Here is a 13,973-nt window from a genome sequence, read left to right as displayed (position 1 = left end):
TCTATGTCTAGGCTTTGTTTTGTTGAAATAACTGCATTTTATGCATACTTACTTTTGAGTAGAAAAATATTATTAATATTTTTTTTTTATTTTTTATTTTTTTTATTTTTTTTATTTTTTTTCAGTCTCTAGGGGAGGCCATATATATATATATATATACTTATAAACATAAAGGTACTCACGCAGCACCATGACTCCATGGCGTATTGATTGGGCACGGTTGGGTTCAACGGCAATACTAAGCATTGTAGCGTTGCCTCCGATGATGCAGATGCGATTATCCTGAACAGACTCCCGAAACATGCGCAGTAGCTGACTGGCTATGACTCCATTTAATGCCGAGATCAATGCCATGGGAACCACAAAGGACAGGAAGGCATTCACCTTGAGGAAAACGAAACAAAGAAAAGGAAAGAATTTAGGACTTTTTGACTGTCATTTTTATTTCATTTTTTTCTATGAAAAACAGTTTTAGGTTTATTTTGAAACCTGTGCAGACTCTAAAGAACTGCATAATAATATCTCCATTTGGTTGGACTTGCAAGGGTGTGTATGATAAAAAAAAAAAAAAAAAAAAAAAAACAGGAAGTCAGTTGGACTGAATTTTAATTAAATTGAAAAATTGCATGCATGCATTTGGAAAACACATTTATCTAAAGAAACACACTACATTTTATAGTTTCATGTATTTCCTGGGACCTTCCTTTTTTTGTAAACAGTTGTGTACATGCAGCAATTATCATTTTTATAACTCTTCCACCTGAAAAAGAAGGTACATATGACACCACTTGATAACCTCACCTACCACAAAATTTATGCACACACACGGACACACAGTAATTATAACTGCAAGGCATGGGGGTCTCCTAGGTTTTCTTGAACTGGTCACATTCCTAGGTCTGTCATTCCAGTCTTTTGTTCCTTTCTTTTTTGTGCTGTTGCCAAAGCAAATTAATCTCATGCGTTCTGACATCTGCACTGCATGTAAAAACAGAGACTTTGCCAAGACTATTGAAATACTCCTTAGTACTAATTTAGAAGAACATTGTGTTGGTTTAGGCAGTCATGTTAAATCGCTGTTCAGAAGATGACTGGAGTTTAAGAGCCCAGCACTGTTCCTTCCAGACTGAGAAACATAAAAAAAAAACATTGAAGAGAAAGAGGATGGGAATAGTAATAGTAAAAGTCTTTAAATCAGGAAAGTCAGGAGAAGTTAGAACTAAACATGTTCTAGAAAAAAGTGCTCTTTATATATATATATATATATATATATATATATATAATTTTTTTTTGCAGACCTGACTAACCATGTCAAAGTACAAATTTGTTTCCAATCGCCTGGTGGTTCCCTGCAAAGTGGACTTTGTGGAGTATTTGGTGATTAATCTCAGGTGTAGTTGTTTGCAGGTATAACACAGATAAGATGATACTAGTATAATGCAATTATCTTGACCATGGGTTGAAAGAAACACACTACGTATTCAAATTACTTTTATTGATTTAAATAAATAAACATATGATGTGTACATCCAAATATGCCCAATTTTTACTAATATAGTATACCCCTGGGTTTGTTATGCCCTGCAGACTAAAATACTAAATGTGCCTGTTTTTATGTATCTTAAACACATGTAAGGATTCCTCTCTACATTCAAATTTTTGTTCAGCATGAGAACTGATCGAACAAACATTATTTGTGAGGCAGCCAGTAGTTATGTAATGCATAATGAATTATCCCATTAAGGTTCTTGAAGCAATTATAACATAATGTAACTCAAAGTGTTAGAATATAAATGAAAATGCTTACATATAATGAGTTTAAAAATGACAGGGTAAGCATATTATTAGTTTAGTTTACTGGGGCAATGCACATTAATGTGAAGCTACAGAAGATGCTTACATGTTTCCCATAAGATAAAATAAGTTAAATTTACTCTGATCTTCAAATTCAAAAAGCTTTCATATCCAGGCTCTTAATGCATTGTGTTTTCCTTCTGGAGCATCAGTGACCATTTGACCTTTTGTAATAGTTGTAGAGTTGAGTTCATCAGTTGTCCTCAGTGTGAAAAGATGGATCTTTAAATCATATGGTCATTGCTGGAAAGGGCTGAAATACACAAGAGATGCTGGAAAACCAAATGATTTGTTTGACCTGAAGGATTTTTTTTTTCTGAAGAACAGCAGGCAGTTTAACTGTTCAGGACAAAAAAAGGCACTCATGAACAACTATCACAAAAAAAAAAAAAAAAAAAAAACATTAAAGCTGTGGATCATCAACACAGTATTAAGAATCAAGCGTATGTAAACTTTTGAATGGGATCATTTTTATAAATTCAACTATTTTTTTTCTCTTGTGAACTAAATGTATATTTATATCTCATTCAGGTCAGATAAATAAAATAGTCAAATAAAAAATAACACGCATTTTGTATGATCCCTCTTATTTTGGTCAAATAATTAACATTGGTTACATTTTATTTTGATATTCCACTTTAGACATTCTACTAACTATAAGTAACTTTAAAACTACATGTCAACTACATGTCAACTAATTCTCATTAATTTGCAACTACATGTCTATTAACTCTCAGAGTAGACTGTTAGGGTAGGGATAGGGATAGTAGAATAAGTGCAGAACTTTATTCAGAGAATGGTCGGACAGGCAGAAATCAGGCATGGCGTCAGGTATGTCAGGGGTAACCAGAATCGAAAACAGAACCAAGCAAATCGGGGCAGGCAGCAGAGAATCAGAGTTGAAATACACAATCCAAGATCAGACACGTGATAATCAAACACAAGGGAAAATGCTCGGAAATGCTAGACAGGCTAAACAAGACTTCGCAGTGAGTGAAAATGATTGTGGTGCTTATATGTGTGTGTAAATGAGGTGCAGGTGTGGCAAGGAAATTGGCTGATGAATGAGGTGCAGGTGTGGCAAGATGATTGTGATGCAGTGACTCATAGGAGATGTAGTTCGGGTTTGGTGCAACAGTATGAGATGTGCTAGTGTCCAAGTGATGATATGGTGACATCTGGTGGTTGATGGGTGGAATGGTCCTGAGTGGAGTGCCCTCTACTGAAGTTCATGAGCACTCCAGCTAATGATCGTGACACTATCGAAGTAAAGTGTTACCATAAAATTTTATACATACTGCAAACTGTATGTCAAATTTTGACAAAAATTGTATAAAGGCTAACTCTGTCACGTTGTCCTAGTGGACCAGGATGTGGTGCCCTCTTAAAGCTGTTAGGAAGGTTTTAAGGGCTAGAAAAACCACTATCATTACTAGGCAGTTGATGTGCAGGTGTTGCTCCAGGTTAGACCACAAGCCGAACTGCCCTTGTACAGTACTCCCCAAACCGAGTTCGAGGTGTCTGTCATGACTACCTTCTATCTGGACATCAGTCAGTGAGACGCATGTCTGAAACAGGCAAGGGATTTTCCAAGGGGCTGGCTGGGAAACACAAGGCTTTTAAGTAGAGATGGCTCCTTCTGCAAGCAGACTTTCCACTTCGGATCGGAGATTATGCAAATTGTTGTCTTGTACCGAAGTTCAAAAAGCATCTCTGAAGCGAGGGGGTAAGCAAGCGATGAACAACACTTTGGTCGCCCAGAACTAAACGGGGAACTAGAAAGAGAGCATGATACTTATTTTTGGGTGGTCCAGCCTTGGTGGGACCTGGCCCTCCTCTTTTTCCTCTCTGCATAGAGATTGAGACAGCTTCTGTGGCTCAGGGTCCAACACCAAAGCCTTCGGGCTACCTGAACCAGCTGCCGACCAGGAGCACTTAGACAGGAAGTTGTGTATAACCTGTAAAGACTTCTGCAGTGAAGCACTTTGCAAATACGTCCACAGTGGGCGAATAACCCCATTGGGGAAGACAGGGGAGTTGAGGAAGGCAACTTTCTTCTTCCAAGTGCAGCTGGGAGGGAAGAAACCGGAGAGTGGGAAGGGCATTGATATGTTTTCATTAAAGAAGGGTGATCCATGAGTGAAGTGGGTTGAGACTTTTGCTCTTGCAGTGAGAGCAGTCTGTCTCAGTGAGTGCAGCCTCAGTGTCGGCATGGCCCAAGCGACTGTGACCATCTGAAGCTTGCAGGGGAACCCAGAATGAGTCACAAATATGGCACTATGGCACAGGGAGTAGCAGACTTTGAGCTTCTTACTTCTTAAAATTCTGATGCATATCACTCAGAGCCAACTTATATAGCAGTCTACTCCACCCCTTTTGGTGAGCTGAAGCATTTATTCGTGCTACTACATGACCGTGAACAAAGTCTTCAGTATCACAGTAAACAGGAGTTTCCCCATATGAGTTCAGTGGAACAGGAGAGACCATTCAATAGGGATCTTTAACCTGCAAAGAACCCATCTCCATGGCAAAAAAGAGTTCAGCCACCTTATTAAATGGACAATTGTGTTTTGAGACAATTCGGATTGATCTGAATGATATTGTTGGTATAATGAAGGAACTTGACCACATATTTGTAAAGGACTTATTTATGCACTGTGCAAATGCACCTATATGAGCAAAAGATTCTTACAGAAAGTATATTATGTTTGTGATTCATGTTTAATTTCTTGTAAACATGTTCCCTCATTGGTGACTGAGGTCAGTCTGCACTGTGACTGTCGATGTATTCATTCTGTCTAAGAATGTTCAGGAAAAATGGCATTCCCATATCATTTCTCCATCAAAGCTTTCCAGCAGGTATGCTCACTTAGGCAACAGTACACATGCACACTTGAATAAGCAAACAAATCATGTGGCAAATCAAATTCCACTTAAGTGTCTGCTTTTCTCTTGCATGGATTAGCTACACTTTGACTGAAGATTTTCACTGTTTTTATTTAGTCTGTACACTGAAGAAACAGTAAAAGCAGCACCAGGGCTCTATTTTTCATGTCATAACACGGTTTCATGATAATATTTAGAAAATGTATATAATTATGACTGTGGATCAATAGAAGGAAAGAATCAAATTAATTTCATAAAAAACAGACAAATTAATTAAATGAACAGTAAGTTCTTGCATTATTAATATACAAAAATATATATTATATGAGAAAAGAACAACAATGAAGACAATTAGAAAAAGCCCAGACAAATAAGGCATGTTAGGAAGGGTTACTAGATGAAGCTTCTTCTCTCTAAAATTAACATTGCAGGATAGCATAGGTTTGCAAAGTTATATCTGAACAAACAATAAGACTTCTAGAGCAATGTCCTTTGAACAGACAAGACCAAAGTGGAGATGTTTGGCCATAATACACAGTGCCACATTTGGTTAAAGCCAAAAGAATATATCAGCATAAACACCTCATACCAAAGGTCACACATACTGATGGAGGGTTGATGATTTTTGGCTTGTCTTGTAGCCACAGGACCTGTATCCACAGTCGACCATGAGCTCCTCTGTATACCAGAATATTCTAGAGTCAAATATGAGGCCATCCGTCCTACAGCTTAAGCTTGGCCATTAGTGATCCCAAGCACAGCAGCAGATCTACAACAGAATGACTGAAAAGAATGAAGGTGCTGCAGCACACTCTAAAAAAATGGTTCTTCAGTGGTTCCTTGGGGATGTTGAGGTGCTATATAGCACCACTACCGTATAAAAAAACTGTTAAGCCCCTGCATGGTTCTTCAGTGGTTCTTCAGCGGTTCTTTGGAGTGATTAAGGTGCTATATAGCACCACTGCTGTACATAAAAAAGCCATTAAGCCAGTCATTAAGTTTTTTAACTGTGTTTGCACTTGGATGAGATCGAGGCGTAGGCAGCGGACAGGCCCGACAGGCACAGGCCCGCCCACTCTGATGACAGGCCCCCCCAGTTTATTATACAGATATTATATTTGTTAAATTATTGTTTGATCTATTTTAACACAATTAGAGAACTATTATAACATCTCAAATAACTAAAATAAAATGTGTTTTTGCATAATTCTTGATGAGTTTGACTGACACCAGTGTTAGCCAATTGTTTTCCATGCTGTTTCAGGCATGTCGCGCATTAAAATTTGTGAATGTTCACCAGACAGTCTATGGTGTTCACCCATTCAGTTGGACTATAATTTGCAGTTGTGTGTTAGAAAATGTTAGAAAAGCAGCAGCACTGCATAATTCTGTGTAAAAAAAAAGCCCATCCATCAGTCCGGAAGTAACTTTAAGACTTTCAAAAAAATCTAATTTGATTACATTTTATGTACATAATAATGTTGTTTCTTACTTTTCTTATCAGATATGAACACTGGGATGTTTTATGTTATATTTAAATTATGCTATGCTTATATTATGTTAATTAGTATTGCATTATTTAGTATTGTTACCCTGAGGGTGTTTTATCTGTGGGAAACACTGTGCTCTGTCTATACATGTTTAATTTTGAACTTTTTTATCACCTGTATTATAAGAATGGGATCAATATTGTATTTCAACAAATTTTATTTTATAAAGCAGGTTAACTTTGCTGAAATTATTAATTTCAACAATTCCAAAAACAAAATAGTTGGAAACACACATGTTTTGAGAAGATAATTAAGCAACATATTTACTCAAATTCAGCTTGTTAGGGTGTATGTAAACATCATCCACAAAATCACAACTAAGTACTGCACTCTTACTGTCTCTTTTTCTGGAACATTTATCTCCCCTGTTTGTTTAATGCTAATTTCACAATTATAATTGTAAGAGTTTGTGTCCAATGTGAGACCACCTGAGCAGAACTCATGATAAAATGTTCTCTTTACTTAGCACAGCACCTTTAAATGTGGGCAAATGCAATTTGAGGTGTTAAACAGATTAGCTGCCTCTTTCTTCTTCATCTTTTTGTCTTATCATCAGTAGATTTCTAAACTGCCTCACTCAGTAAAGCCACTGATCCCACCAGGCAACCACGTCAAAATGAAAAACCGACAGCTAATGGGAATACAACAGAGAGTGAGGAGAGGTTCTTATAAAAACAAAGGATAAACAGACTAATGGAGCAACAGGCATTGTCATGTGTGCTAATAAAACAGAGTTGTAGCACTGCAATAGGTTGGAGTTATTCAATTGAGATTTTTGTGTCTTATACACATTTGTTCAAGTCGAGCATTGCACAGTTTGATTCAACCAAGTAATGACCCTTAGAGGAACTAATGAGCTAATTAGCCAAATCCCGGTCTGTGGTGTGCAAGTGAGGCCCTTAAGGGTTATGAGCAATATTAATTCATATTTGTGCACTTCAAATAGCAGCTCGTGTTAAAGCAGAGGGTGTATTAGTGAGGTTTCTATGGTTACTAACAGTACGGTGTTAGAGAGGGTAATGTGCACCTTGTCTCCAAAAATTTGATTGATGAGGGTCATAAAAGCCATCTGTTCTGGACACCTGTTTGTACACCCCCCTCCCCTCCCCTCCCTGTACACCCTCCAGTGACCTTAATATGAACTTATGAACCAAGGAGGAATTTGGGAGGGGGGGGGGGGGGAGTTGTGGGAAGCTATGTGTTTTTTTTTTAAACTTTGAAAAGGGGGAAATCATGAAAATGGTGTAAGGGAAGATTTTATTAAGGTTTTAAATAAACAGTATATTTCAAGAAAAAGGTTATAAACGCATAGCAGCAATGGAAACAATGTAATGATCGTTTTCGTAGTTGGAAAAGTGTAAAACGTTGTTAAAGTTGTTACAAATGAAATAAAACTAGGTTACTGGTTATTTATCTGATACAACCAAACGAGTCAAAACTATCAGATATGTTTTCGTTAAGCAATACGTGAAAAAAGATGTGAGAGCTTGTAGCATTACAATTTAAAAATGGTGTTTTGTTACCAGTTAGAAAATAAAGAAAACTAGGTAATAGAGTTTTAGCATTTGTACCTTACCTCAAACTGAAAAAAAGAAACGAATGTAAAGCAGCGATACAAACCAGAAAAGTAGGAGTTTTGTCACGAGGTTAGAGACAATTTAAAACAAATGAAAGATGGTAGACATTACGCGGATCTAAATAAAATACACCAGACCCCGTCTTTAAAACACCAGCACAAGATACTTGTCAAAACTATGCTGTACTTTACCACTAACTACAATTTTACTGACCGAGAGTTAAACGAAAGAAAATAAAAAGATCTCCCAGCAAAGTGTTATGACATCTCCGGTAACGTTAGCTCGACTCAAACAAAAAAAAAAGAAGCGAACGTAAAGCAATGTTATAAACCAAGAAAGTAGGCGTTTGTCACGTCGGGTGAAAAGTTAAAACAAAAGAAAAAAATAGGTAACTTAGGCATTTACGCGGATCTAAAAGAAAATAGCCTACATCAGACAAGATACTTGTCAAATCTATGCAGTACTTTACCACTAACTACAATTTTAAAAAGCGAGACTGTTAGACGAAAGAAAAAAAAAAGATCCTCCGGCAGAGTTGTGAAGCGTCCGTAAAACAACCTCCCACCACCGCAGACACAGTTAGAATGAGGCTCGGGAATGCTCCGGAAAAAAAAAACCACGCCTCCAGCGCTAGAGAGGGTCGGGCAGGAGGCGTGATAGCAGCATTAAATAGATTTAAACGTTACAATAATTAAACTAAGTAGTTTTTAATAAATAGACATCAGTCCTTAATTAGTGAAAACTTTATATCCATTTAAACATATGGTCAATTTTTACTTGTTAAATGATGTAGACCTATACAATTTTTATTTACTTTTAGGCTAGTCTTAAAAAAAAAAAACATCGTTGAAAAAGTGTTATTTGTTTTTAATGTGTTAAGTTAATTACTTTAATCTATGACTATATAGATTATATAGATTATAAACTAATTACTATATATCTATCTCCGTCGATATATTTTTTTTATTTTTGTCAAGCTTAATTTCTCAAGCTATGTCAATTAACACACACACACAAACACACTTTCCTTCTGTCAAGCTTGTGTCGTGTTATCTAGTAAATAAACCAGACGTCATCTCAAGCATCTAAACGTGACCGTGTCCGGCGTCTGGCGTCTGTGTGATTCCTGGCGCGTGCATATCAGTTAGACATCAAGCGGCTGTAAAGACATCTAACAGGATTTGAAATGCTTGTAACTGTCTTGTGAAACTAACTAATTTCAAAGGGTGTTTTATATATATATATATATATATATATATATATATATATATATATATATATATATATATATATATATATATATATATATATATATAGGATTTTTATTTTAATTACATTTATTATTTTTATTCACAAGGTGATTTTTTAAACACCAATGCAAACATTAATGTACACAGGTCATACGGACAAGCGCAGTCTACCTTGCTTTTTTCAAGCCTCAATACACACACACACAGATACAAATTTAAACATACAGAAAACATGAACATGTAATCAAACAAATACAAATGTACACTCAAACAGGTACACATACACAAAAAAACAAGCATAGTCTACCTTGCTTTTTTCAAGTCTCAATACACACACACACACACACACACACACCCACACCCACACACACACACACGCACACACACACACACACACATACTTTCCTTCTCCCGCTCTTATGTCGTGTTATCTAGTAAATAAACCAGACATATGTGGTTAAAAGTACCCCCATTTAACAATATAACAGGAAAGAAATATATCGTCTCAAGTTGTGCATCGAAACGTGACTGTGTCCGGCGTCTGGTATTGTCATTTAACCGCCAAAACCATCCAGTCATACATCCCAATGTTAGGATTAACAAGACAGAGGGTATTTTATATATATATATATATATATATATCGTTAGTTTTTATTTTAATTACATTTATTATTTTTATTCACAAGGTGATTTTTTTAAACACCGATGCAAACATTAATGTACACAGGTCATACGGACAAGCGCAGCCTACCTTGCTTTTTTCAAGCCTCAATACACACACACACACACACACACACACTTATGAGGTTTTTAACTTATTAAGACTTTGACTTATTGACTTTTGACTTATTAAGATCTTTGATTTCCAATGTGAGACGGAATAACTTTTAAACGATACACAATAATTTGTGGGGAGAAACGCTAAACAGATATCATCGCATTGATTTTGGAATTGTTAAAACCAATGCATTTCAAACAATCGAAGTTAATGCCGTATCTACTCCGTCGAGATGAAAGACCGTCTTTACGCAGCAGGATATAAGATAAAGGTCAGACGGTGTCTGGCGTAGATCATGCCGGTAACAGATACATTCAGCCAAGTTGTAAAAATAATATACATAAATCAACGTGTATGGGTAGCCTATTAAAGATTTATGTTATTAGGGTCTGCTCTACTGAAGTTTATTATATTTTAGAGGTGTTCTCAAGAGACGCCCACAGGGTTATCCAACCTTTAAAAACTAAAAGTTGTGTCATGCTCATTACCTGCAAATTATCTTCAAGCCGTGCTACGTTACAAAACCAACAATAAACGAAAACAATGGCAGACAACTACCAGGGTGAGTTATATATATATATATATATATAAATGATTTAAATATATTTTAAAGTGAATATTTGTTTAATGTCTCGTGGATGATCTCTAGGTTTTGAGAATCAGGCTTTCGATGAAGGTTTGGAACAGATCCTTGAAGAGTTATGTGAGTATTTTCCAATTTTATTTTATTAACTCAATGTCTAATAATCACATCAATAACTTTTGCTATCATTCTTACAGTTGATGAGGCCGTGTTGTTTGTCTGTGATGAACCCGGAGCTGTTAATAACGGTAAGCCTTTTTCTCAATAAGTTAAAAATTAATGTTCACATAACATGATTAGACTACCAGATAAATAATAATAATGAGATATGTTTTTTTTTTTTTTGTTTTTTTGACAGACGAGCAAGCTGTTGGCGACAATCAAGCTGTGATAATTCCGCCAGAAAATGTTGCACAAGAGGTTGTGATAATTCCGCCAGAAAATGTTGTACAAGAGGTTGTGATTAGTACCGAATCACCGCGTGATCTAGGACACGTCACGAACCCCGCCCCCGCCGACGCTCTGGCTTACGAAGGAGCTTCTCACAATCTCAAGCGTTCGCACTGAATTTAGCGTTACGTGTAGACCGCGCCACTCGGAGGGTCAGGGGGTAAAACGTTTGAGGCTACCGGAGCGGGAAACGGACGATATTCCAACCACCAGTCGTTTAAGAACTTCGGAGAATAACGGTATGTATTAAGGCAGAAAATTTGTTATTACGTTTTATGTTTTGCGTTTTATTCAACAAAATAATAATAAAAGTTTTATCAACATTTACAGAGCAAGGATATGACGAAAGTGGACTAACAGCCTGGACCGATGGTGAACGCAGGGGATCGGGCGTCTTTTAACGAATCGGCAAGCGAGGAGGAGACGGAAGACTTACCTCACGAAAATCCTCAAGAGCTGTTCCGTGAACGTGATTTAAATAGAAGGCTTGATTATGATATGCCTTGCCGTGTTAATCGACGGTTTGAGACACTTTCGATTTGAGCGGTCAAGCATTGTCCTATCGGGGTGCAGAAGAGATCGTTGGTAATGCACAAAGTGATGTGGTGGCAATTTTAAGGAATATCATAGAGTGTCAACAACAGCTCAACGAATCATTGCGTCATGCGGCTGAATTTTGGAGAAGTTGCCACGAACTGCCATATGGAGAATTTCAACCGTTTCAACAGCGTATGAGCGGGGGGAAGGGGCGTCATGCATTCATGATTTTTGAGGGGGCACATTTTTGGGTTTCGGGAGTATAAGTCATTCTACGAAAGCACTGTATAACTGATATAGGCTTATTTTTTTATATATTTTTTTCCTTTTTATTCAAAACAATTCCAAACATGCTTAATATATCAGGAAATATCTCGTTTCTCAAATATGTGTAGGTAAACGCGTTTTGCACCTTTATAGATTGTTATTTGATCAATATATGGAAATGTAGTGTAATCTATTAACTACACATAAAAACCTGACTTTTTACTTAAGTGCCATATCATGCCATAAAATATTTTTAATACGACTGAATTTGCATTTAATGTAAATTTTAATAACAATATTGTAAGATACTTATTTTAACACTTTCATTTTACAGAGAGTAAAGAACATTTACATTATCAAAAAACATTTTCATTCAGTCTAGCCAGAGTTCAGGCACTCTCAAAAACTCCCATTAAAATCACTGAAGCACTTTACATTATGAAACGAATATCTTACTTACATTCGTACGCACATCTGCACTTTTTGTTGTTTCTGATGAGAGAATTCGCTAAATAATTCAGTCAGCGAGCAAGTGAACAAAACACTGCGTTTCAGTGATGACTCTTCTGGACGTCTCTGATTGGCCATTGCATCCATAAGCGCAACAGAATAGTTTCTGATTGGTTATCATGAAGCGTTGTACGAACGCGTCTGTCTCTGGCTCAGCGCCAGCCAGCGAATGCAGATTTGAATTTAGCAGCTGATGCTGTGCACTGAACGATCTAGTCTCACCGCTGTGATTGTATCAAATATATAAAAAATATTATTCTGCAATTTTATTTTTTTTTCGTTTGGAAGCTGCATTTAAAATCCACTTGGCTCAGAAATCTGAGGGGGCACGTGCCCCCTCACTTTGAATGGGCACGACGCCTCTGGAGCGGGGTACCGGGAGAAATCCATCAGGTACAAGTGGAACAAAATCCATCTGTTAATGCTCTTACTCTGATCACAGAACGTTTAAATCTAATGCAAAGAATGTTATCAGATTTGTACCGGCGTGATCACCCTTGATATGTATTATATTGTTGTTTATTATTATTATTATTATTATTATTTTTTTTTTTTTTTTGGCTTCGATTCGTTATTACCGCCAAATATTTCTTGCATTATTGTTTGTTATTTCTTACATGTAGTATTGTTTTGTTCTTGGTAGTGAATTATCATTAGTTTCTTTCATTTATTAATATTGTTTGTTGTTGGCATTGATTTATACCTTAGCTATTGCATGTTATTGTCTCCATATTAGGTGTTGTTTAACTTACGGGGAAAAGGTGTTTTGAATTTATACCTGCTGTATGTTTCTGTTTTTCATCTGATTATATCGCATTGTGAATCGGTGTCGGTGTTTTCAGGAGTGTGCACGCTTGTCTTTAAATTTAAAAAAGGTGTGTTTTTCGATTTAAAATAAATAAAATATAATAATTCAAAATGAGTAGTAAAAGGTGTCACGATGATTTACATACCCACACTTCAGAAGATGATCAGAGACCATTAAGACCCGGATATGATTTTCAAAACAATACACAACAGTTACATGAAATTATTAACAATCATTTACAGATGTTACCGCCTAATCCTCTTAACATGATAGATAGATTACACGAGATTATAGACGAACAACACGAATGGTTGGGTGCCGCTATAGACAGCGATGATCAGGTCGGTGCAGGTCCTTCTAATAACGGTCCCTCAGGATATGATCCGACAGCTCCAGATATGGGTCTCAGTCGGTCTTACATAGACAGACTGGTGAGAGAAGGAGGTAGTGTGGGTGATTTTACGATTGTCCCAAGACCTCGATTTAATGGATTAGAAATTCGCAGAACTTTACATTTTCGTGAAATAGCAACAGATAATTTTGCCGCTTATAATATATTTTTACATAATATTTTGAACGAAATTGTTACGCTTTCCAGATTATTAGCTGGTGAGGGCGGGTTTTTTAACATCTCTCTGCAAGGTGCAAGTCTCCCCACAGATATTAATGCCGTTCTAACGCCTGATAACAATCACGACGTTAATGTATTTGTAGACCAAATCGAACGAACCGTTCAAAGCAATACGGATGTGGGTTTTGACACCGCTTTAGAGTTATGTGTCTCTGTAGCGCAAAACAAACAAGGTGGGGGTCGTAGGAAGTTGGCAGACCTGGCACATAATCAGGTCATACAGAAAAATAGAATGCATTTGTTTGCCCCAAAAAATTTCACAGACAATATGTGTTTTAGCATGTGCATAGCT

At 36.7% G+C, this 13,973-nt stretch overlaps 1 protein-coding gene across 1 annotated transcript in view; it reads right to left on the bottom strand.

Moving 5' to 3' along the window:
* The window catches only part of LOC132129616 (neurotensin receptor type 1-like), a 68,071-nt gene that overhangs the window by 32,111 nt on the left and 21,987 nt on the right, over positions 1-13,973 (bottom strand). Inside the window, exon 2 of the mRNA XM_059541256.1 lies at positions 183-384. Within this exon, the coding sequence (XP_059397239.1) occupies positions 183-384 (202 nt within the window). The remainder of the gene's footprint in view (positions 1-182; positions 385-13,973) is intronic.

This window comes from Carassius carassius, chromosome 46, assembly GCF_963082965.1.
Source record: "Carassius carassius chromosome 46, fCarCar2.1, whole genome shotgun sequence".
Classification (NCBI taxonomy): Eukaryota; Metazoa; Chordata; class Actinopteri; order Cypriniformes; family Cyprinidae; genus Carassius; species Carassius carassius.
The sequence above is the reverse complement of the archived record's forward strand: the minus strand, read 5'-3'. Positions and strand labels throughout refer to the sequence as shown.